The sequence below is a fragment of the Malania oleifera genome, chromosome 9, assembly GCF_029873635.1.
Source record: "Malania oleifera isolate guangnan ecotype guangnan chromosome 9, ASM2987363v1, whole genome shotgun sequence".
In the NCBI taxonomy this organism is placed as follows: domain Eukaryota; kingdom Viridiplantae; phylum Streptophyta; class Magnoliopsida; order Santalales; family Ximeniaceae; genus Malania; species Malania oleifera.
In genome coordinates, this window is record NC_080425.1 from 6,029,731 (window position 1) to 6,056,027 (window position 26,297).

Below are 26,297 nucleotides of genomic sequence, written 5' to 3' on the forward strand. Positions count from 1 at the left end.
TGTGTGTTAATTCAAATACATTACTGATCTATTGCATCGCACTAACATGTCCAATGCAAAACCAATTTCCAACCCAATGTCTACTTTTACTAAGCTTATAGCTCTTGATGGATCCACGGTTGAGGATCCTCACCTCTATCGTAGTGTAGTAGGTAGCCTACAATACCTAGCATTCATTTGACCAAATATTTCTTTCACTGTCAACAAAGTCTGTCAATACATGCATTGTCCACGTCTACCTCATTGGCAAGCAGTCAAAAGAATCCTATGTTACCTTAAACTCACTCACAACTTTGGTTTTCATTTTTCTCCTTCATCCTCATGCAATCTTTCTTGGAAAGATGGCGAAGTTACTTTAGTAAGTTGTTTAATGGAAACCAAATAGATAAACTTGGAATTGTCAAATGAGGAAAATACTAAAAATATGAGATTTATTCGCAAAATTTAAGTTAACAAAGTTAAGTTTGCACTAAAAAAGATGAAAAATGGGAAAGTTATGGGACTAGATAACATCCCAATTGAAGTTTGGAAATGCTTAGGTGATAACGGAATTATATGCTTAACTAATTTATTTAATACAATTGTAAAAACTAAGAAAATGCCAGATCAATAGAGGAAAAGCACTTTAATATCTATATACAAAAATAAAGAAGATATTCAAAATTGTAATAACTATCGTGGAATTAAACTTATGAGTCATACGATGAAACTATGGGAAAGAGTAATTGAACAAAGATTAAGGTTAGAAACGAAAGTGTCAGAAAATCAATTTGGTTTTATGCTTGAGAGATTTATCACATAAGCTATTTATCTTTTAAGAAGATTAATGGAAAAGTTTAGGGAAAAGAAGAGGTACTTGCATATGATATTTATTGACCTAAAGAAAGCATATGATAGGATACCTAGGAAAGTTCTATGGTGAGTTTTAGAAAAAAACGGTGTATGTAGTAGGCATACTAATGTCACTAAGGATATGTACGATGGAGTAATGACTAGTGTAAGAACTATAGATGGAGAAACTAGAGAATTTCCAATCACCATAGGTATACATCAAGGATTTGCTTTGAGTCATTATCTTTTTACTTTAGTGATGGATCAATTGACTAAAAGTATTCAAAAGGAGGTTCCATGGTGTATGTTGTTTGCAAATGATATTGTATTAATTGACGAAACTAGGGACGGAGTAGAGGCTGAGTTAGAATTATGGAGAGAAGCTTTGGAATCTAGAGGCTTTAGGATAAGTAGAAATAAGACAAAATGTATGAAATGTAATTTTAGTAATGATAGGAGGAATATTGGAGACAAAGTTAAACTTGATGATGAAGAAATAAATAGCACTTGTAGATTTCAATACCTTGGATTTATTATGCAAACTAAAGGAGAAATTGAAAATGATGTAATGCATAGAGTTAAAGCAGGTTGGGTAAAATGGAGAAGTGCTTCAAGTGTGCTCTGTGATCGTAAAATACCCTTAAAATTGAAAGAAAAGCTTTATAGGACAGCTATAAGACCAGTTATGCTATATGGATCGGAATGTTGGGCGACAAAGAAACATAATATCCAAAAAGTAAAAGTTACTGAAATGAGAATGCTTAGATGGATGAGGGGTATAACATTGAAAGGTAAATTAAGGAATGAACATATTCGTGGTAAGTTAAGTGTAGCTTCTATAGAAGATAAGATAAGGAAGGAGCGACTTAGATGGTATGGGCACTTGCAACGTAGGCCACATAGTGCACCTGTGAGGAATAGTGACTTAGTTACTGTTTGGGGGGGGGAGGAGAAGGGGTAGAGGTAGACCTAAAATAACTTGAGAGGAGATAGTGAGTAAGGATTTAATATCCTTGAATCTATCAAAAGAAATGATCTATGATCACATAAATTGGTGGAAAAGGATTCACATAGCCGACCCCACCTAGTGGGACTAAGGCTTGATTTTGTTGTGTTGTTGTTGTATCCTTATGCAATCTTTCTGCTTTCTCCGATGTTGACTGGGCTGGTTGCTCTAATAATAGAAAGTCCACTGGTGGGTTTTGTGTCTACTTTGGATCGCATCTTGTGTCATGGGGTTCCAAAAAGCAACCAACGATTGCTAGATCATCCATGGATGTTGAATATAAAGTTGTTGTCAGTACAACTTGTGAGCTTATATGGATTCAATCTCTTTTAAAAGAGCTTGGAACATTTTTGTCTAAACCTCCAACAATGTGGTGTGATAACTTGGGGGCTACCTACCTGTCGGTTAATCCAATTCTACACTCTCGCACTAAACATGTAGAACTGGATTATCACTTTGTGCGAGATCGTGTAGCTGCCAAAACTCTTCAAGTATCCTTTCTTTCCAGCAAAATCAAATAGCTAACATTTTCACAAAACCACTTTCCACTTCTCGGTTTTTGCTACTATGATCAAGCCTCTCCATTTGTTAGGTGCCACTCGAATCGGGGGGGTGGGGGTGTTAAAGAGAGTTCTCAAATACACTGATGTTACTTTTCACAAATTCAAAGCATTGAAAATTAGAGAGCACAACACATGCCTCCTTGGGATTTTTTAATTGCTACCAATAGCTTGGGATTTCTTTATTGCTGCCAGCACACCAACATTTTTCTTTTATTGCTGATGGCCAAGGACTCCAACATACAATATGGGCTCTTGTGATGTATTATTGCTCATGCAGTATGGGCTCTTGTGAATTGTGATTTATTATTGCTACCGCACACCAACAGCAGCATGGCAGCAGCTCAAGAGTGGTGGCTAAGGAATGCAACAAATGTGTATATAAGCCTTTATTTTGGCACAATACCGCGTGGAAGGAAATTCTGAATCGATGGAAATTAGTTACAGGCATTTTGTTATTTACTTCAGCACTCCCAAACTCTAGACTGCCTCCATAGGCATCTTACTTATAATGTACTCTGAATTTTTCGTCAGATGAGCTCGGGCAAGGAGATCAGCCATGCACTAGTGCCCAACAATCTTGCATACTTGACGCATATTATTGAAGTTCCATCAACCCTCCAAGACCATTCCAGCATGGGTACAAGCAAACAAAATGCGAACAAAAGCAGCAGTATTTAAATAACCCTCTGATCATAATCTTTAAGAGCCAACATGGTGTCACAAGAAACTAAATTTTGAAGCGGCATATGATCAAAAAGCTCACGAGCCCCTGCAATATCTCCAATCCTTGCATACCCATCAATCACACAATTCCAAGAAACAACATCTCAAGCTGGCAATGGCATCCTCTCAAACAACTCTTTCGCGGCCTTCATGTCCTCAATTCCCACATAACCTGCAATCATAGAGTTTCAACTAAAAACATCTCTTCCCCACATTTCATCAAAAAGTTCACGTGCAGAACCCCCAACTCCCCATTCTTCACATACCCATCAATCACTGAGTTCCAATTAACCAATCCCGAGTCGGAACTTGCATCAAACAACACGCGTGCAGCCCAAGTTCTTCCACAAACAGAAAAGAAATGAATCAGAGAGTTCCGAACAAACAAATCAAGATTAAGCCCATACTTAAATATCAGAGCATGAGTCTTTTCCCCTACCAGGACCTACCCAAGCTCCACGGAGATCTTCCACTAGGAGCAGGAAGGTGTAATGATTTGGCAGGACCTCTTTACCCACCATTTGCTGAAAGTAGATGGCAAGAGCTCCATGTGGGTCATTGAAATTCACAGAACTCCTCACGACGATGTTACTCTTCGAGGCGATCAAATAGAGTCACGGCGTGTTTGGCTGCCACAGAGCTGAAACAATATGCATAAATGACTATCTAGTATATTTAAATATTTATGAATTTTATAAATTTAATATTTAATAATTGATTCCAAATTAAACAATATGCATATTTTTAATTCAACATTGACATAAAATTTTTTTTAGAGTTCTACTAGAAACACAAACTTTAATTAGCAAAATAAATTTAAAATTTGTAATCACATTCATTGTCTTCTTTTGTTTTCCTCATCCAAATGAGATCCCACAACGGGATTTCATTCACCTTCTTCAATATGAAATCTCACAATCTGCTCTCTTACATTTTCCAAGCCACAAATTTAATTTGAATAAATTAAAGTTAATTGCCCTTATATAAAAATTTAATAGAATTTTAAGTAAAACAAAATTTAATATAATTTTACTAGCAAATCAATTGAGGAGAAGAGCGGGATCATTTAAATAATCATGTAAAAAATTCGACAATAGTCACTAGCTCTATGTTTGGAGAAATCTTAGATTTGAAGTTGTATTAGATTTGAATAAGATGTAATATAAAATTATATTAAATTTTGTTAAAATTAACTCGAATCCAAATCTAAGGTATGAAATCCATGCCTCCAAATGCAGTGAGGTATAGTAGTTGATTCCAGATGAGGCTTCCAAAACTCATACCCTACATTGACGATTTGGATTTTAAGTTTTAAAATTTGGATTTATGTAAATTTAGACAAAATATAGTATAAAATTATATTAAATTTCTTTTACATCCACACAAATCTAAATTTAAAGTGTCAACTTCATGCTCCCAAACACTACCTTAGCAGATTTGTGAATAAATGTGGAGTTGAGAGATAAAAATATTGGAGATGAACAAGCAAACAATTACTTCCATTGCATGTTTTACCCATAAAAGATGAAGACGTCGATGCCATTTGGTATCATTGTCAAATTTATACACAATTTTTTTAAAAAAAATTAAAAATCAAATATATGCGTACAATATACATAGTGGAATATGGGTATGTTTGTTTTGGTAGCTTGGCTCGGTTAAGTTAGGTTAAGTATCCTCAGCCTATATTTTGTAGAATAAAGGTGTGAGGTATGATTGGCTGAAAGGGAAGAACTTAACTCATTTACATGGTTTAAGACTGGTCGATCCATCCTTATGGGCTAATAATGGTTAAGTAATCAGAGTTGTCATTTGTTTCCCTTTTTTCATTATATTATTATTATTTTTGTTAGTCTTATGTTTGATAGTTTGTAATTCAGATATTTGATTTGAATTTATCTATATTTGGGTACAATGCATATAAAAATGGTACTGAGGATCCTAATTCAAATTCAAAACCTAAAATTCATGATTTAGGTGTTTTAGTCTTTTGAATGGTTAACCTATCCTTTATAAATGATAGTCCAAACATAAGAAAGGATAGTAATTATAAAAAGTCTAATCATATTTTTGGACAAATTATATATTAGGTATATCATGTGTACACACTAAATAGAATATGAGTTTACCAAATATACAAAAATAATTATAAATGTTTAATTTAATTAAAATAAAAACATATAGTGAAATTATATTAAATTTAGGTTATACATGTAGCTAATATTTTTAAGAGGGGATACTCACATATCCCAGGCATTTCCCAAACAAGAAGTCTCTTCAAAGCCCAAAGCATAAACTCCTTCTCAAAACTCAAAGTTCCTTTTAAATTTCTTTTGCATCTCTCTACTCTTACCCCCACTTGGACGTGCCATAAAAGTCCTCAAAAAAAAATTATTTGTAGACCACCTAAAAGAAGGAGGGAAAAAATCACTTGAATTTGAACTCAAAAATTCAAATTCAAACTAACAACAACCAACCAACAACTACTAATTGCCTTGATCATTGTATGATACGTGGCAATTTCCAAAACACTTAGTATGCCCAAATTCATTAGTAAATCAAAGTTCAAAATTTTGAAATTTAATTGGCTTGGTCAACCACTTGCAAAGGTTGATCGATTGCTATTGGGAGGCGCCAAAACCAAAGAAGAGAAATAGGGCCAATCGGCCCCAATAAGTGGTTGGCATCCTATGCTACAATCTTTTCTCTTTGAATTTGAGCTTAATTATTTTGCATATATTCAACTAGATTTTATTTAGTTGGACAAAAAAATAAATGACTATCATTCAACATAATGCAATCAACATCAAAATTTTCACTCAAAAACAAACCAACATCATCATCACCATTTTCAATTTTATAAACAATTGTCACCTGAACCCAAATCCATAGCCAGTATTTTCTCCATTTCTTGCATCCACATTTCAGCTTTTATCATATCGGTGCCACCCTCAAAAGACGAGGGTTTCAGACGGGTAAACTGATCAATGATGCAATCCTGATGCACCGGTGGATAGCTCGTTCCCCCAAAATCCTGCCTCATTTCTTCCCTAACTTGACGAGCAATACCTTGTAATAGTCGAGAGGTGTCAACCTCGTCTCCGCTGGAAGCTCCCATTTCGCTTCCTCCTCCTTCATCCACGCCCTTGCCTGTAGGATCCATTCCTAAATATAAATGTACAACAAAGGCAATTTAGAATCTCCACATCCTTATATATTGGACATAATCACAAAACGTAAACCAAATTAATATCCATATTCTCAATTAAACATCCAACATCCATTTGTCCACAATCATTAGAACTCCTAAATTTAAATTCCAAATCTCGGTTTCATAACTCGGAAACATCACCGTCAATGGATTTACCATGGTTTTCTGAAACCGTTGACTGATTCAAAAAATCACAAAAGTCTGTCAAGGGATTTTTGCCTCCAAATTACAAAACAACCTCAAACTTCTGCAAATATCCTATTCTACCCTTTCCTACCCTCATTCTGTTGACACCTATACTCTGGTATTAATCTGCCTAAGTCCGCAAAACCGTTATGCTTTGATACCAACTGTAACGCCCTGGACCCGCCACATGGGGCTCAGAGGGTTGAGAGACCGACACGCGTCTCTGATACCATTCACGCAGCGAAAAAATAATAAAAATAACCTCAAACACAAAAATACCAGAGTTCTATATCTACACATCAACAAACTTATATCATATAGTCATGTTTACCATATTACAAAACCATGAAAGAAATATAAAGAACTATAAAAAAAAGACTAATACATATCCGTTCTAGTTTCACTCACAAAACTACTCGCCCTTGAGCTATCTAAGCTCGATCTTCTGGATAACTTGAAAAGATTTAACATAAGACGGGATGAGACATCTCTCAATAAGGAAGAAACAAATTATAACGGTGTGTGGCCGAAGTGTTTAATATACAATTAAAATATCCATCCAAAATGCATTCACAATCCATAAGTAGCTCAAAATATCGTGCCCATGATCACACAAGGTTAACGTCTTTACCATCCCATGACATACTGGTAATTCTATGAGAATAGAGAAATCTACCCGTCCATACAAGTAGTTTCTCTTTGCTCTAGTTCTAACACCAGGGTACTCACCTTTCTTAGTAAGCCCTTGGGTTATGTATTTAGGTAAAGTCACTGAGAATAGGGAAGGTCACCCACCCATACAAGTGGCTTCCCTTTACCCTGACATCCATAAGTAATTACCACAGTACTCGCCTTCCTCAGCAAGCCCTCGGGCGGAGTGATCTACTTTACCCTAAATACTTAATTAATTAAGTCACACATAGTCAACCATATTCATTTCAATCATACCCACACAGGGTCTACATCCACATATCACGTAATTGTCCACACAGGACTATCAACCATTGCATACATGTCCACACGGGACTGTCAAATACAACATATATTACATGGTCCACACAAGACAAACCAACCACACATCATATATGTCCACACAAAACTGGTCCACACAGGACAAACAAATATCCCGTTCATGGTAAAAAGGTAAACAACCTCCTCATACCACTGCCAATGCTTACCTCCCAGTATAAATGCCCATATAATGACCTCCTCATACCATTGCCAATGTTATATAATGGTTATACCAGGTACGATATAACGACCTCCTCATACCACTATCAACACTATATCGTAATATACATGAACCACAGCAAACCAATCCTTCAACATATTCACAGTTTTGTCGCAATATATACAACATCAGTATCCACAATCAAATAGTATTTTCACCCAAACAAAGTTCACAACCCAACCAAGTATATTCAACTAGGCAAGAATTACAGCCGAATACTATTCACCATTCCACAAAGTCCACAATCATTTTATTTACAAGAATGGTTTCAACCACACAATTTTTCCCAATATAATATATATATATATATATATATATATATAATCAATATTTCCAATACCAATTTGTTTTAGAAAATTATACCTGTATATGTAGGAATTGTTACCCAAAATTAATCATTTTAAAATTATTAAAAAGCCATTATAAAATATTTCCCCTTACTTGCTCCTTGAAATTCGACCCAAAAACAACGAAACGAGACCCTGTATTCCAAAAATTCTAAATTCCTCAAATCTTAGAAAAACACCCTTATAATACTTCCTATGCTCCAAGTAACAATATTTGTTAAGGAAATTTCAAAATAACTCACTTACCTTGGTTTTGGGATGTTTCCCAAACTTCTTAAATCAAAAATCCACTCCGCCTATAATGCAGAGAATCTTACCAGGAGTCTCGTGGTAGCTTCCGATCACTGAGCAAAATTTGGCCCAAAATCGAAGAGAAAAGGTGGAATGGCCGAAGTTTTTAGAGAGAGAAGGAGAACATGCAGAAATTTGCGCTGAAATGAAAGAAAACCACTTTTTATACCTGAGGATTCGTCAACGAGACAGCCAACTCATCGACAAATTTCAGTCATGCGAAAAACCCTCTCGGTAATTCCTCGTCGACGAGACACGTACCCTTGTCGACGAGTTAAGAAGAATATTCGTCGACGAGACCAGTCTACTCATTGACGAATGTTTGCTGCCACCTTCGAATTTTGTTCTTCCTTCCCTTCTATCTTCTTTATTATCTCAAGTTATTTATAATTTTCCCGAGTTGTTACATTCTCTCCCCTTTAAAAGAATTTCGTCCTCAAAATTCGTTAATCACCAGTTTATACACCAAAAGCTAACTAACCACATTTTTACGAATTTCAAACAATTCAAATATATGCAACATCAAATCACATAAAGTCAAACAACATTAATACACATACTAACATAAATGTATTACCTGGGCCTTTAGTCTTTCCCTCCTCAGGTGTACCCAACATGTAGACACGTGCCAGGCCTCTGTCGCCGCAAGGCGCCGGATTAATCCTTTGGTTCGAAGCTGGTACATTATTTGGCGGTTCTCGACATTCCCGAGCTATGTGACCCTATTTATTGCACCTGTAGCATATAACACTCCTACCCCGGCATTCTCCCCAATGTCGTTGGTTACATCTAGGGCAGTGGGGACATAACAAATCACCCTGCCGTCCCCGATCATTTCTTTATGACACCTGGCCCGATGCATCTCTGTCTCCCCTCCACGACCCTTGCCTGAAATTAGTTTGAGATCGTGGAGACGCAGGCCTCTTCCTTCGTTCTGATGCTTCCGTACCCCTCTGCAGACTTGACTTTACAACCATAGCTTTCTCTACCAATTCCGTGAAATCCTGAATCTGCAAACACGCCATATGCTCGTGGATCCTCTGATTCAGGACCTTTCAAACCACCTCGCTTTTTGATATTCATCTGGAACCACGGAAGGTGCAAAATGAGATAGCTCCAGAAATCTAGTGGCATACTGCTGAACAATGAGGCACCCCTAAGTCAAGCTGAAAAATTCTTCTGCCTTTGCATTTCTAGTGGTGGCGGGAAAATATCGGTCGTAGAAAACCTGCTTAAAACGACCCCAGGTCATTGCTATAGGCACCACTTGCTATTCCTCTAATAGTTTCATCGCATGCCACCACCGTTCAGCTTCTTCAGCCAATTTAAAGGTGGCGAAGAGGACCTTCTGCTCCTTGGTACAATTCAACACAGCCAGTATTTTCTCCATTTTTTACATCCACATTTCAGCTTTAATCGGATCGTTGCCACCCTCAAAAGACGAGGGTTTCAGATGAGTAAACTGATCAATGGTGCAACCCTGGTGCACTGGTGGATAGCTCGTTCCCCCAAAATCCCATCTCATTTCTTCCCTAACTTGACGAGCTATACCTTGTAATAGTCGAGAGGTGTCAACCTTGTCTCCGCTGGAAGCTCCCATCTCGCTTCCTCCTCCTTCATCTACGCCTTTGCCTCTAGGATCCATTCCTGAATATAAATGTACAACAAAGGCAATTTAGAATCTCCACATCCTTATATATTGGACATAATCACAAAACGTGAACCAAATTAATATCCATATTCTCAATTAAACATCCAACATCCATTTGTCCACCATCATCAGAACTCCCAAATTTAAATTCCAAATCTCGGTTTCATAACTTGGAAACATCACCATCAATGGATTTACAGTGGTTTTCTGAAACCGTCGACTGATTCAAAAAATCACAGAAGTCTGTCAAGAGATTTCTGCTGCCAAATTACAAAACAACCTCAAACTTCTGTAAATACCCTATTCTACCCTTTCCTACCCTCATTCTGTTGACACCTATACTCTGGTATTAATCTGCCTAAGTTCGCAAGGCTGTTATGCTCTGATACCAACTGTAACGCCCCGGACTAGCCACGTGGGGTCTAGAGTGTTAAGAGACCTACACGCATCTCTGATACCATTCACGCAGCGAAAAAATAATAAAAATAACCTTAAACACAAAATAACAGATTTCTATATCTACACATTAACAAACTTATATCATATAGCCATGTTTACCATATTACAAAACCATGAAAGAAATGCAAAGAACTATTAAAAAAAACTAATACATATCTGTTCGAGTTTCACTCACAAAACTACCCGCCGTGGAGCTATCTAAGCTCGATCTCCTAGATAACCTGAAAAGATTTAACATAAAATGGGGTGAGACATCTCTCAGCAAGGAAGAACGGTTTATAACGGTGTGTGGCTGAAGTGTTTAATATACAATTAAAATATCCATCCAAAATGCATTCATAATCCATAAGTAGCTCAAAATATCGTGCCTATGATCACACAAGGTCAACGTCTTTACCATCCCATGACATACCCACAATCATCACAATTTTACTAGTAATTCCACGAGAATAGAGAAATCTACCCGCTCATATAAGTAGTTTCCCTCTGCTCTAGTGCTAATACCAGGGCACTCACCTTTCTTAGTAAGTCCTCAGATTATGTATCTAGGTAAAGTCACCGAGAATAGGGAAGGTCACTCGCCCATACAAGTGGCTTCCCACTACCATAGCATCCATAAGTAATTACCAAAGTACTCGCCTTCCTCAGCAAGCCCTCGGGTGGAGCGATCTACTTTATCCTAAATACTTGATTAATTAAGTCACACATAGTCAACCATATTCTTTTCAATCATACCCACACAGGGTCTACATCCACATATCACGTAATTGTCCACATAGGACTATCAACCACACAACATATATGTCCACATAGGACTGGTTCACACAGGACAAACAAATATCCCGTTCATGGTAAATAGGTAAACAACCTCCTCATAACACTGCCAATGCCTACCTCCTAGTATAAACGCCCATATAATGACCTCCTCATACCACTGCCAACGCTATATCGCAATTTACATGAACCATAGCAAACCAACCAATCATTCAACATATTCACAGTTCTACCACAATAGACACAACATCAGTATCTGCAATCAAACAGTATTTTCACCCAAACAAAGTTCACAACCCAACCAAGTATATTCAACCAGGCAAGAATTACAGCCGAATACTATTCACCATTCCACAAAGTCCACAATCATTTTATTTACAAGAATGGTTTCAACCACACGATTTTTTCTAATATGATATAATATATATATATATATATATATATATATAATCAATATTTCCAATGCCAGTTTGTTTCAGAAAGTGATACCTGTATATGTAGGAATTTTTACCCAAAATTAACCATTTTAAAATTATTAAAAATCCATTATAAAATATTTCCCCTTACCCACTCCTTGAAATTCGATCCAAAAACAACGAAATGAGACCCTGTATTCTAAAAATTCCAAATTTCTCAAATCTTAGCAAAACACCCTTATAATACTTCCTAAGCTCCAAATAACAATATTTGTTAAGGAAATTTCAAAATAACTCACTTACCTTGGTTTTGAGATATTTCCCAAACTTCTCAAATCAAAAATCCGCTCGGCCTATAATACATAGAATCTTCCCAAGAGTCTCGTGGTAGCTTCCAATCATCGAACTGAGAAAAATTCGGCCCGAAATCAAAGAGAGAAGGTGGAATGGCCGAAGTTTTTAGAGAGAGAAGGAGAACATGCAGAAATTCGCGCTGAAATGAAAGAAAACCACTTTTTATGTCTGAGGATTCGTCGACGAGTTCTAGTACATAGCTCGTTGACGAGACAGCCAACTCGTCGATGAATTTCAGTCATGCGAAAAACCCGTCTCGGTAATTCCTTGTCGACGAGACACGTACCCTTGTCGAAGAGCTAAGAAGAACATTCGTCGATGAGACCAGAAGAACATTCGTTGACAAGACCAGTCTACTCGTCGACGAATGTTTGCTGCCACCTTTGTATTTTGTTCTTCCTTCCCTTCTATCTTCTTTATTATCTCAAATTATTTATAATTTTCTTGGGTTGTTACAGTACTAACCCGTATAAATGGTTGGGTTGTTACAGATGGTATCAAAGCCCTTAACCAATCAGAAGTGTGTGTTAATGCATGCTGTTTAGTTAGGGATATGTCAAGACTTAGGAGTTGCTAGTTATGTAGTCTAGAATATACCAGAGTATAGGACAAGGATAAGACCTTAGGTTTTGCTTTGTATACCTGGAGACAGAAATTCATTGATAGACTTCTGTATTTTTTTGGATCAGTCAAAAGTTTCAAAAAATCACGACAATCCATTGACGGTTTTGTTTCCAAGTGGAAGGGTGGAATCTGAGTTAGAATGATGATGTTAAATTGTTGAGGTGTGTCAATATTGAGGATATGAAATTAGGAGACTAAGTATATAGTATGATAGTATTAGCTGATGTTTAGGCTATTACCCTTTCTAATGGATTCTTGTAATTGTTTTTCAGGATGGAATCCAGGGATATTATTGCCAACGTGGGAGGCAGTAATAGTGAGGGTGCTGGCCATGAGCTTGGCAGTGATTCTACCAGTGTATTGCGAGATTTTGCACAACAACTTATGGCTGAAGTAGTGTGAACGAATATGGGGCAAGATCGTTCTATGACTGAGTTGGGTTGCTCCATTGAGCAGTTCACCAGGTTGAAGCCCTCGGTTTTCGTGGGAAGTGCAGATCCAGTTCGTGCTGAGAATTGGATCCAGGAGATCGAGAAGATCCTGGATGTTTTGAACTACATGGAGAAACAGAAGGTCACCTTTGCCACGTTCAAATTGGCAGGGGAGGCTGAGAGATGGTGGGTGTCTATTAAGAAGATGGAGGAACATCGACTGATGCCAGTAGCGTTGACGTGGGCCCGGTTCAAAGAGCTCTTCTTTGAACGGTATTTTCTGGCCATGGTTAGAAAGCAAAGTTGGAGGAATTTATGAATTTGGCGCAAGAGTCGTTGACAGTCCAACAGTACACTGCCAAATTCCAAGAGCTATCCCAATTTGCTCCATTCGTGATATCAGATGAAGCAAAGAAGGCCTGGAAGTTTCAGAGGGATCTGAGGAAGGAGATCTGAAGGCAGACAGTGATCCTACTGTTGCAAGACTTTGCTTCGTTGGTTGACAAAGCCACTGTGGCAGAGGAGTGTTTACTAGAGGATGATGAGGTTTAGGTTATGAAGAAGAGGCCAGCGCCTCCTAGTTCTTCGTTTGGGGCAAGGCAGGGTAATTGGAAGAAGAACAGTGGTGGTACGTCTGATAATTCCACATCGTACCGTAGTTTCTCTCTTTGTGGTAAGAAACATGTTTGGCAGTGTTGGTTGACTACGAGGGGGTGTATGCGGTGTGGTAGACAAGGGCATCAGATGAAAGACTGTCAAGTGCAGGGGAATAGAGAAACCTCACAGAAGCCATACAAGGAAAATACTCAAGCATAACATGGTGGTCAGCAAGGGGGTACGACCCAGGCTAGTGTGTATTCTCTGACTCCAGCCGATGCCGAGAACGCTGGCAATGTTGTCACATGTATCATTTATGTGCTTTCTCATAAAGTTGTTATATTATTTGATTCTGGGGCAATGCATTCTTTTGTTTCCCATGGATTTGTTAAACTATGTGGTTTAGAGGCACAATTATTAGATTATGAACTGGTAGTGGCTACGCCGTCTGGGTCTGCAGTCGAGTGTAGCAGTGTAGTCCATAACTTCCCGGTTGAAATTCAAGGGAGGATACTATCGGTCAACCTAGTGGTGTATGATATGTTTGGCTTTGATATCATCTTTGGGATGGACTGGTTGTTAGCGAGTTATGCCAATATTGATTGTCGTAGGAGGGAGGTGTTATTCAGGCCGCCAGGGGAATTGGAATTTGATTTCTAGGGTCGTGTGTGCGTTCCGCACCATGGATCCTTTTGGCTATGCAAGCTAGGAGGTTACTCCTAAATGGATGCTAGGGGTATCTGGCATTTGTGAAAGACACGCTAGTAGAAGAATGGGTTCTAGAGATGATTGTTGTAGTGTGCAAGTTCCCTGATGTGTTTCTAGAGGACTTGTCGGGATTACCTTCGGACCGTGAAGTGGAATTTTCCATTGAGTTAGCTCCAGGTATGGCGCTTATATCGAAAGCTCTGTATCGTATGGCTTCAACAGAGTTACGAGAGTTGAAAGAGCAACTTTAGGAGTTGCTAGACAAAGGATACATTCGACCCAGTGTTTCTCCTTAGGGGGAACCAGTGTTATTTGTAAAGAAGAAGAATGGGTCAATGAGAATGTGCATCGGCTATAGAGAGCTTAAAAAGGTGACGATAAAGAATAAATATCCGCTACTTAGAATCGATGATTTGTTTGATCAGCTTTAGGGAACACAGATCTTTTCTAAGATCAATTTATGATCTGGGTATCACCAGCTGAAAGTGAAAGCGGAGGACGTCCCAAAGATAGCATTTCGAACTCAGTATGGCCATTACGAACCCCTGCAGCATTTATGGATTTGATGAATAGGGTATTTCACGAATATCTAGACCAGTTCGTCATGGTATATATCGATGACATCCTAGTGTATTCTAGGAGTGCTGTAGAACATGAAGTCCATTTGAGACTTGTATTGAAAATGCTTAGGGATAAGAGGTTGTATGCTAAGCTAAAGAAGTGCAAGTTCTAGTTGGAGTAGATTGCATTTCTAGGGCATGTAGTGTCTAAAGAAGGTGTATTAGTGGACCTAAGTAAGATTGAGGCTATAGTGGACTGGGCAAGATCGAAGAATGTTCAGGAGGTTAGAAGTTTTCTAGGTCTTGCAGGTTACTACCGACGTTTTGTAGAAGGGTTCTCCAGTTTAGCAGGTCCTTTGACAAGACTCACACGAAAGAATGTGAGGGTCGATCGGACTGATGAGTGCGAGCTGAGTTTCCAGGAGTTGAAACGGTGACTGGTTACTATTTTAGTTCTGACTATTCCATCCGGTGTTGGTGGCTTTGTTATTTACAATGACGCCTCTAAAAAGGGTCTAGGCTGTGTTCTAATGTAGTAGGGCAGAGTGGTTGCTTATGCTTCTCTTTAACTCAAAGAATACGAGAAGAACTACCCGATGCATGATATGAAATTAGCAGTGGTAGTGTTTGTAAAAACCCCCAAAAAGAGATATAAAATATTAGTGGATTGATTTTCAAAAAAAAAAAAATTAATTAATTAATTAATCGAATTTAAAAGAAAAAGAAAAAGAAAAAGAAAAAAACTAATTAATTAAAATTTATTTTAATTTTTATTAATAAAATATATTATTATTAATATTATTATTATTATTATTATTATTATTATTATTATTATCCTCCTCCTCCTGAAGCTTGCTAGAAGCTTCAGGAGATTCAATTTTAATTTGAATCTCTTCTTCTATCTTCTTCTATCTTCTTCTTCTTCTTCTTCTTCTTCTTTATTCATTTATTTATTTATTCTTTACCTATAACTCTCAGAACTCTCTCTCTCTCCTTACGTTCTCTCTCCCTTTCTCCTCGATTTTGTGACGGATTTTCGTCCGATCGAAAATCCAAAGATACCACTGGACTCCATTCGTCGCTGCCGTCATTTCTACCGGAGCGGATCGGTGGTAGGAGCGGCGTAAGCGTATTCCCTAGGGTAAGCCATTTTTCCCTTTTTCTTTAATTTCTTGCAAAATATAAATCCAATTGACGAACGGACACCACCACAAGAATTTAGGGATGATTCTCTACAAGTCTAGTGGGACGGAATTCTCATGGGGGTGTCGGGCCAAAACCCCAAATTTGGGGTGCGGCGATTATTAAGGGGCTTATTTTTAATTAGTTAGTATTAATTTAGAAATGCTAAAATATTAAGCATTTGGAACTGAAGTAGGATTTCTGAAATTTAGGGCTCGGGTGAGCGTCGCAGGTGTAATTTTGGGACCCGCAGGCAAAATTTGAAAAATTAAGTAGAGATATTAAATAATAGTTTAAATATTAATTTGAGGTATATGAAGCTTAAGGAAGGCTAGATGAGTATTATTTTGGAGAAATAGATTAATTAATCTGGGGAAAAATGTAAATTTCAGGAGTTGAATTTCGGGTGCTACAGGCGTAGGATTTGGGTCCTAAGGAATTTCTCAATAGTTAGGTAAGGGAATAAACTAAAACAGTAATTTTCCATACAAATTATTATTGATTATGAGTAAATTTATTTTCAGAAAAGCATATGTTATATTGTGTATTACGAATGAAATGTACGATTGGGAAAATACTGCTATGATGATTAAAATGTATATGTATGTATGAGATGTAAGTAATTCACGATTTTAGAATATGAAGTATGACTTTTGACAGCATATGTGTGGCATGAATATTATTTTGTGTGAAATGTATTATGATGTGAAAAATTTTACGAACAAAGCATGATTTCAGGTATTATGAAAATATGAGTTATGTTGTGATGGTTTTGACGATTATGTGATAAATGATGTATTTTCAGAATATATATACCTGAAACAATTTTGGCGCGAGGCCATATATTTATGTTATCGGCACGAGGCCGTATTTATGTTTTTGGCGCGAGGCCATATATTTATATTATCGGCACGAGACCGTATTTATGTTATTGGCGCGAGGTCATGTATTTATGTTATCGGCACGAGGCCGTAATTATGTTATCGGCACGAGGCCGTATTTATGTTATTGGCGCGAGACCACGTATTTATGTTTTCAGCACGAGACCGTAATTATTATATTTTTGGCACGAGGCCGTAATGATGTTAAATATATGATCATGTATTATATGTTATCACCACCAGGATGTTAGTTTAGTTCAGTTTAGGGGCTCAGTACCGCAGCTATATGTGTAGATCAGATATCTACGTCAGATTAGTGCTAACCATCCCACGAGGGGATGGGAGATGGATAATCGATGTGGCTTTCAGTAGAGTGTGGACGTCCACCTGACAGTCTGGACTAGGGTGTGGCGGGCTCATTGTACTTACAGACATATTTGATTCAGCAGTGGTCGGCCAACCATTGTCGGGTCCCGCCTTCGGGCTGCACAACCCGTCATGGGGGGTAATACATGACACCAGCTAGCTAGTCATCCTGGGTTTGTTTTCAGTACTACAGTTATAACCGATGATTTTATGTATGTTATGATTTATTAACAGATGTGAAAATATATGTTTACCTAGTACGATATGATGATGTTTATAGAATTATGAAATGTACTGTATACGTACAAATGCATTAAATATTCATGTTGCCACACAGCTGTATTTAGTTTATTTTCCCTTACTGAGAAGTGTGTCACCCCCAAACTTAATTAATTTTTCAGGAGCCCCTGAGAGACCGGCGGGTCAGGGCCGCCGTTGAGCTAGTGAGATTACCCTGTGAGAAGGGTAAGATTTTGTAATAGGGTCAAAGTTATTTTGTGTTTGACCCTAGAGATATTTTGATGTATGTGAGGATGTAAAGAATGCTCTGGTATTTTGTTTTATGATTGGATGTTTGAGATTTTATATTTATTGCTGCTAGGTTTTCCACTGTGTTCGACAGGTGTCCTCGCTACCCACGGGTTCGGGTTGACTATTTTATTTATTATGTGATATTTTATGTTAAGAGATTGAGGGACGTTACAGTGTTTGCATTAAAAATTTGGAGGCACTACTTGTACAATGACAGGTGCGAGATTTTTACTGACTATAAAAGTCTTAAATACTTTTTCACCAAGAAGGAGCTAAATATGAGACAACGCAGGTGGCTTGAGTTGATAAAAGACTACGACTGTATTATTAGCTATCACCCAAGAAAGGCTAATGTGATAGCTGATGCTCTGAATCGAAATTTTGTTGACGCTTCAATCTCAGCAGTGGGGGTTCAACATCAGATCTGTATGGACCTTGAAAGGTTGAGTTTGGAGGTGGTGGAAGGAAATCATTAGGCTGTTTTTGCTAGCTTGGTGGTACAACCAACTTTGCAGGAGAGGATTCGTGTAGCGCAGGAGGAGGATTCGGAGTTGGTTGAGGTTAGAGAAGGAGTTCAGAAGGGGTTGAAGCCGAATTTCAGTATCTCTGGTGACGGGATATTGAGATTTTGTGGCAAGGTTTGTGTACCGAATGATGTTGTGATTAAACAGGTCATTCTAGAGGAAACACACCATTCACTTTACACTGTACATCTTGGTGGTACGAAGATGTACCGGGATTTGAGGGAATCTTTTTGGTGGTCCGATGTGAAAAGAGAGATCGCTCGTTTTGTAGAGCAGTTCTTGACATGTTAGCGGATCAAAGCAGAACATCAGAGGCCGGCAAGACCACTTCAGCCACTTGACATTCCTGAGTGGAAGTGGGAATATGTTTCGATGGATTTTGTGATGGGTTTACCTACGACGGTGCATGGGCAGAATGCTATTTGGGTTATAGTGGATCAGCTGACAAAGACTGCACACTTTATTCCAATCAGAGTCAGCTACTCTCTAAATAGGCTGGTTGAACTTTATGTGCAGGAGGTGGTACGACTCCATGGTGTCCTTATTTATATAGTTTCAGATTGGGATCCGCATTTTATATCTCGTTTCTGGAAGAGTTTACATGATGCCTTGGGATCACGACTGACGTTTAGTACATATTTTCACCCACAGATGGATGGACAGTTGGAGAGGACTATTTAGAATTTAGAGCATATGTTATGGGCTTGTGTATTGGATTTCAGTGAGAGTTGGATACAATATCTACCGCTTGTTGAGTTTGCATATTACAACAGTTACCAGGTTAGCATAGAAATGAAACCTTACGAAGCACTTCATGGTCGTCGGTGTTGATCTCCATTGTTCTGGGATTAGGTAGGAGAGCAACAGATTTTGGGTCTAGAACTAGTTCAGTAGACCTATTCAAACGTCGAATTGATCAATGAAAGAATCAAGACAACTCAGAGTCAACAGAAGAGTTATGTTGATACTCGTCGACGAGAATTGGAATTTGAGATAGGAGATATGGTATTCCCGAGGATTGCTTAGATGAAAGGAGTGATAAGGTTTGGGAAGAAGGGGAAGCTAAGTCCTTGGTATATCGGGCCTTTTGAGATCCTTGAAAGGATAGGTTCGGTTGCGTATCGAGTGGCTTTACCTCCAGCGCTATCTAGAGTCCATAATGTATTTCATGTGTCTGTACTGAGGAAGTACGTACCAAATCCATCGCACGTATTGAGTTACAAACCTTTTGAGATTAGCAATGCTTTATCATATGAGGAGGTACCAGTACAGGTATTGGACAGGAAGGTTTAGCAGTTACGGACTAAGGAAATAACTTTCGTGAAGGTATTATGGCATAACCATGCAGTGAAAGAAGTTTCGTGGGAATTAGAATCTGAAATACGCCAGAAGTACCCACAGTTGTTTGATAGTACGTAAGTATGTATAGTAGTACAGATAGTTTAGATTTAATGTCATGACATCTTCGGGAGGGTTTTGTATATGCATGTAATCTTCCAAAGTATCTTCTTATGTAACTATGGTATTCTTCCGCCATATGTGAGGGTATGTAATGAATGTGGACCGAAGTCACTTTGTGGGTGACTGTCAACTCTTTTGTAAAAATGAAATTATAAGGAAAGATTGTGTTTAGCAACAGTTAGTAAATTTTGAGGAAGAAATTCTTATAAGGAGGGGAGATTGTAGAGACCCAAACCCGTAAATAAGGAAAAATACGTAAGAAATAGGAAAAAGGGATTTTTTTTTTTTCACAGTAGGGTTCGTTGACAAAGGTAGTGGGTTCGTCGACGAAGTCCCTTGAGTTCCTTGTTGATAAAATTCAGAGTCTCGTCGACGAGGGAATACCGAGACTACCTAGAAATTATCCAAAAAGGGCTCAGCGACGAAGGTATGGCCTCGTCGATGAGCTGTGTGGCGGATTCGTCGACAAAGACGCCACCTCATCGACGAAGACGCCACCTTGTCGATGAGGTTGACTTGGTCAAAAGCCCTATAAATATCCATTTTGGTTGCTTCAGGGCTAAGATTACTCAAAACTCTCTCTCTCTCTCTCTCTCTCTCTCTCTCTCTCTACGATTCTTTGTCGTTCGACATCCATTTCTAAAAATGGAGGTTCCTGCGTGGATCAGGGGAGGAAGCTCTACAACTCTAGCGGATTAAATCGTCATTTTGAAGATCTCGGGTTTTCCCCAAAAATCAAGGTAAGGATCTGATCTCGTTTTTGAATAGATAGTTGTATAGTAGTCCAAATTGTAGTAAGGAAACGTTCTATGGTTTTTAGGTTTCGAGAATCCCGGGTTGTCGATTTGGACCATTTCGTGCGGGTTTTCGTTTTTGGGTTTAAGGTAAGGGGAAATTGATTACAATAGTTATTCCGTAAAACTAGACCGCTAAAAAGATAGTTTACATTCATATGATTGATTTGACTGCTATTTTACTAAATTTCACCATGTTGAAATGTCGGGTTTCGTGATTTTATGGTTTTGGTAAAAATACGAGTTTTGGCGTATGGTCTCCAAATGTTTTGAAATCTCTTTATTTTATATTATTATGTATGTAGGAGATGCCTGAATCCCTTATTTTTATTGAAATAATGTTTACCATATTATATACTATATAGCGGGTTTTTGTTCAAATTAGTGTGACGTGTGTATGAAAATGAACTTGGGAACATTTGATACTATTGATATGGTTTATGGAAACCGAAATTCCAAATTGTTATGCTAGAAAATGTTGAAAAATAGGTGCCGGTTTATACTAGATATGGATATATGAGTTTGTGAAAATACTGGAATTGCACATGTTATTATGTTTCATATAAATTGTATATATGATTAAAGGAAAAACAACTTGCTACCAAGAAGTTGAAAGAAACTTCAGTTAAAGAAGTTGAAATATACTTCAGTGCGGGGGTTGAAAAATACTCCTAGATGCTCGGTTCCATAGCTGGTAAGTACAGTGTAATCACACATGTGAATCAGTGTGAGTACATAGATAGTCGGCTAGCAGGAGTTTGAAATCACTGGTGAAATAATAGACTAGGGGAGGCAGTCGGACTATAAATAGATGCTCGGCATTGTCTGCACTAACAGGGCATGTTAGAGTCATTAGTGCACAACCCGTGCCACAGGGTAAATAGGCGTAATTATGTCACACCAAGCTATTCGTTGTTCTAATATTCATACACATGATTTAAAAGCTTTTATGGAAAAAATTTATGGTATTTACTTTATTATACCTGTTGCAACACAGTATTGAAAATGTTCGTCATATGTATTGAATTTGATTGAAATAAGCACATGCGGCCACACACTGTTATAATATTCTTCCTCCTTATTGAGAAGTGTCTCACCCCCGTATCTAACCTTTGTTTTCAGGTCCATCAAGACGTCGGTCCTAGTAGCTAGAGGGGTTTGTGAAGTTGTTTTTGGGTTATTATAGTTGGTAGTGTTTTGATAAGGTATTGAACTTAGTTGGGGCACTTTTTGGAGATTGTGAGTATTGGATATGTGTTAGGTATAAACGTTTGTAATTAAAAACATGACAGGTAAACTTTGGTATAAGTCTAGCAGAAATCCCAATGAATGTTTATGTTTTTCTGCAACATTTACATTATAATTATGTATGATTTACACCCGTATGTCCCTGTTTAGTGTGGGTTGTCTTTGAATGTTTATCAGGTACAGGTATTCTGTGTTTGTGTTAACAGTACTGGCCCGTATAAAAGGCTGGGTTTTTACATGTGTCTCACCCAAATATCTAAATATTTTAGGGAACCGTGAAAGACCAAGAGATAGAGCTCCGAGATAGAGGGGAGCTAGTACTCTAATAGACAGGGTGAGTGTTTTGAGTTAGGGATATATGTTTCCCCTAGAGTTTTTGGTTGATTTTTGGGAATGCGTTGGATATGTGTGTGTGTGTATATATATAGATGGTTAGAACTCTAGTTATTTGTATTCTAAAAGGTTTATAAATATTGACTTTCATTGTTAAGGATGTTTGTATGACTGTTTACCCGGTACCCACTTTGGGTCAGGTTATGTTTAAATGGTATCAGAGTTTTGACGTGGCCGATGTGTGATTAATATTTATTATTTATTGGAGAAAAAAAATGGTATGAAAATCGGGGCGTCACAGCAAAAAAAAATCCACAATGTGTCTTTAGAGGCCTTTAATGAAATTAGCTTTCATTAAATTTTCAGCCATTTAAGATTTTTTTTTTTTCCAACATTTTCAAATGTGAAGATTCCTTAAATGGAGTCAATGGGTTTTTCCCAATGTCCATACAAAACTTTTAAACAGTGAAATAAAAAGAAAATATATAAGTATTAATTTTTGCATTGGTTATCAATTAAAATGAGAAGAAAATAACAAATATAAAAAAATAATAAGTACAAATTTATTTTTACGCATAATTAACATTTTTATTTTATTTTTCTTAATTTTTAACCATACTAGACTTTTATAGCATTTGATATAAAGAGGTATGACTTTTATAGCATTTGATATAAAGAGGGGATACAATTAAAAAAATAAATAATTTTCTTCTTATTTTCCTTTCCCTTACATTTGGGACCATAAAATTCTTATGTTAAATTTGGATTTGTGTGAATTTGGAAAAAAACATAGTATAAAATTATATTAACACTATGTTTGGGAGAGACCTTAGATTTAAATTTGTGTGAATTGAAAAATATGTAATACAAAGTCGTATTAGATTTTGTTCAAATTACATATTTCTCAAATCTAGTAAAATTCAAATTGGAGATTTGAAACTCGAGCTCCCAAATAAAGTACTAATTTCTTCCAAATCCATACATATCCAAATCCAACTCTATACTTCCAAACACTACCTTTCTTTTATTCTTAATTCAAATAAAACTCTAAGAAATTATGATAATTAGACACTAGTTGAGATTTTGTTTTGTTATTATTCTACGAGTTAAATATAAGATTGTCTTTTAATTGGTAATGTATAAGATACCACCACGACTTTTGAAGTTAGGAAAGCTGTACTACTACTCCTAAACTAGGATGTCATTGTTCTCTTCTGCAACACAAAATGCAATGTATGCTTGGTCTTGAAAACTAGCTCTCTACGAGATGACTTTGTCTCATGACCAGAAATTAATTTTTTCAGAGGCAATTTTCCCAAGAAATATTGCAGATGAAGAATAAAAATTATTTTGATCTGTCTTTTTGTATGTCCTATTGTTCTCTTGTTATGATTCCCCAATGTTCCCAAATAATTGCAAGGATATCTCATTGGCTTGAGGTCGTGATCTATCTCCAGACACGAACATATGAACTCTGCCTTTTAGCAAAATCCAACTACATCCAGGAAACTTCCTCACCCCCTTCAAGCCCATCTCCTTTCTGAACTTTCCCTCTTCAGCATGCTGGTCATTAGCAGCATATATGTTGCAAAGCACCACATGCGCTGGTGCATTTAAAGGGTCGAGCTCAAGGAGTCGTTTTGCTGCACGTCTGGCTATCTCTGCATTATTCTTGTTAAAAGCACATACACCAAGCAATGCCCCCCAGATGGCATGATCTGGCTCAAAAGGCAGACCCAAGACAAACTCTTCTGCCTCCTGTAGCTTCCCTGCCCTGCCTAAAAGATTAATCATACATACATAATGCTCAGAGCCTAGCTGAATTCCATACACTTCATTCATGGCCTCAAATATCTCCCACCCTCGATTGACAAGGCCCGCATGTGCACATGCTGATAAGGTGCCCAAAAAAGTGACATTATTGGGGCAGGCCCCGGCCTTCAGCATGGTTTCGAAGACTTCTAAAGCTTCATTTGCTAACCCATGATGTGAGAACCCTATTATCATGGAATTCCAAGAAATTAAATCCCGGTAAATCATGCTTGAGAAAATGCTATATGCACCATCAATCTCCCCACATTTTGCATACATTGAGATAAGAGAATTATTGAGAATCAAGTCGATTTCAGACTCTGTCTTAATCAGCAGGCAATGGAACTGCCTGCCCTGATCAAGATAAGCCATTGCACCTGCAGCTCCAATAAGAACAGCATATGTAGAATTTAGAGGCGAAACCCCTTGAATCCTCATTTCAGCAAATAGGCATGTACTTTCTGTGAAAAGCTCATTTTGGACATGGCCAGATATCATTACTGTCCATGCTACAGCATCTCTGTTACGCATTTTGCTAAATAGATGACATGCTTTTGCAACCTGGCCAGCTGCAAAATACCCATTGATCATAGAAGTCCATGAAATCACATCTCTTATGGGTCCCATGTCAAACATATTTTGAGCCTTTTCCAACTGTCCAATTCGAATATAACCATTTATCATATAATTCAAAGATTGAAGACTATTGTTTGTTGAATTTTTCATGAAAATATGGCGTGCAAAATCCATATTCCCGAGCATAGAGTACATGAAAATCACGCTCTTTAATAGCCTTCCATCATAGTCATTATAGAACCAGCCATTAATTATCAGATGAGCATGTAACTGCTTGCTAAGACAACAAAAACCAATACCTGCACAAGCATATGCTAGTGAAATGAGGGTCTCTTCATTCGGTTTTGAATCACAATTACTCTTCATTTCAATAAATAGCAACAATGCCTCTTCATGAAAGCAGTTCCGGGTAAACCCACTTATCATGGCCGTCCAAGAAACAACATTCCTCTCTGGCATTCGACAAAACAGGTAATACCCTTCCTCGACGTCACCAGCTCTACAATAACCAGCTATCAAGCTAGTCCAAGTAACTACATTCCGGCATTGCATTTTGTCAAACAAGACTCTTGCTTCTTCCATTCTATGACTCTCAGCATATCCTGCAATCATAGCATTCCAAGAAACCAGGTTCTTGACTGGCATTGCATCAAAAACCTGCCTCGCTTCCTCTAAATTCCCATTTCTCATCAACCCAACAAGCATCGAGTTCCAAGAAATTACATTCCTCTCCGGCATCGCATGAAACAATTTCCTAGCATCGTCAATTCTTCCCCCGTTCGCCAACCCACAAACCATTGATGTCCAAGATACCACATTCCGCTCCGGCATTTCTTCGAACAATCTACACGCATCACTCAACCTCCCGCACTGAGCATAAGCCGAGAGCATGGCATTATAAGTGACAACATTCCTCTCGGGCATGATATTGAACAAAGCTCGTGCTTCATCGACAAATCCATCTCTCGAGAAATTTGAGAGTAACGAGGTCCAATCAACAATGCGGCCCTGTCCGCCTCTTTGAGGCATTTTCTCGAGCAAGTCTCGTGCATGTTGAAGCTTCCTTTCAGAAAGGTACTGCAGAATTTCGGTATCCTTGTAGCTAAATTTATGGTAAGAGGTTGTGGAGCACACTAGCTGGGTTTCAAAGAAACGAACACAAAATTGACAGGAACGCAGACTAATTGACCTAAATAAACAGCCTTTGTAGGCGTCCAAACAAGACGCGAGCATTAACCGTTTTTCAAAATGGAAAAAACCAAAAATAACAGGGAACGGTCCTCCACAATGCTCATTAGAAGCTTTGAAGCGTCGCCGTTCAGGTGCTTGGGTTGTCTTTTGTTATTACTCATTATTTATTCAGCCTATAAAAATTTTGGGTTGTCCAAAGGTGACATGCACGGTGACTAATTTTCCTATACAAGTTTAACAAATTAGAAAATAGAATGATATTTATACAATTACTTGAAATTTTGAATATGAAAAAAAAAAAAATTCTGATAGTGAATAGTGCTTGTTGACATTGGATTTTGTATGAGATGCCGACGAAGAGGGAATATCGGTCCTCAAACAAGAAAGAAAGAGGTTTTGATAGGTAAAAATAAAAAAGAAAAGAAGAAGTGGGGG

At 37.8% G+C, this 26,297-nt stretch overlaps 1 protein-coding gene across 1 annotated transcript; it reads right to left on the minus strand.

The window, feature by feature from the left end:
- Positions 1-23,364: 23,364 nt before the first annotated feature.
- Positions 23,365-26,086, minus strand: LOC131164326 (pentatricopeptide repeat-containing protein At1g32415, mitochondrial). Its single transcript, XM_058121435.1, has one exon. The coding sequence runs from the start codon at positions 25,902-25,904 to the stop codon at positions 23,670-23,672; it is 2,235 nt and encodes a 744-aa protein (XP_057977418.1). The 5' UTR covers positions 25,905-26,086; the 3' UTR covers positions 23,365-23,669.
- Positions 26,087-26,297: the final 211 nt, after the last annotated feature.

Excerpts from the sequence above, each read along its gene's own strand:
- LOC131164326 (XM_058121435.1), bottom strand. The coding sequence starts at position 25,904 with ATGCTCGCGTCTTGTTTGGACGCCTACAAAGGCTGTTTATTTAGGTCA.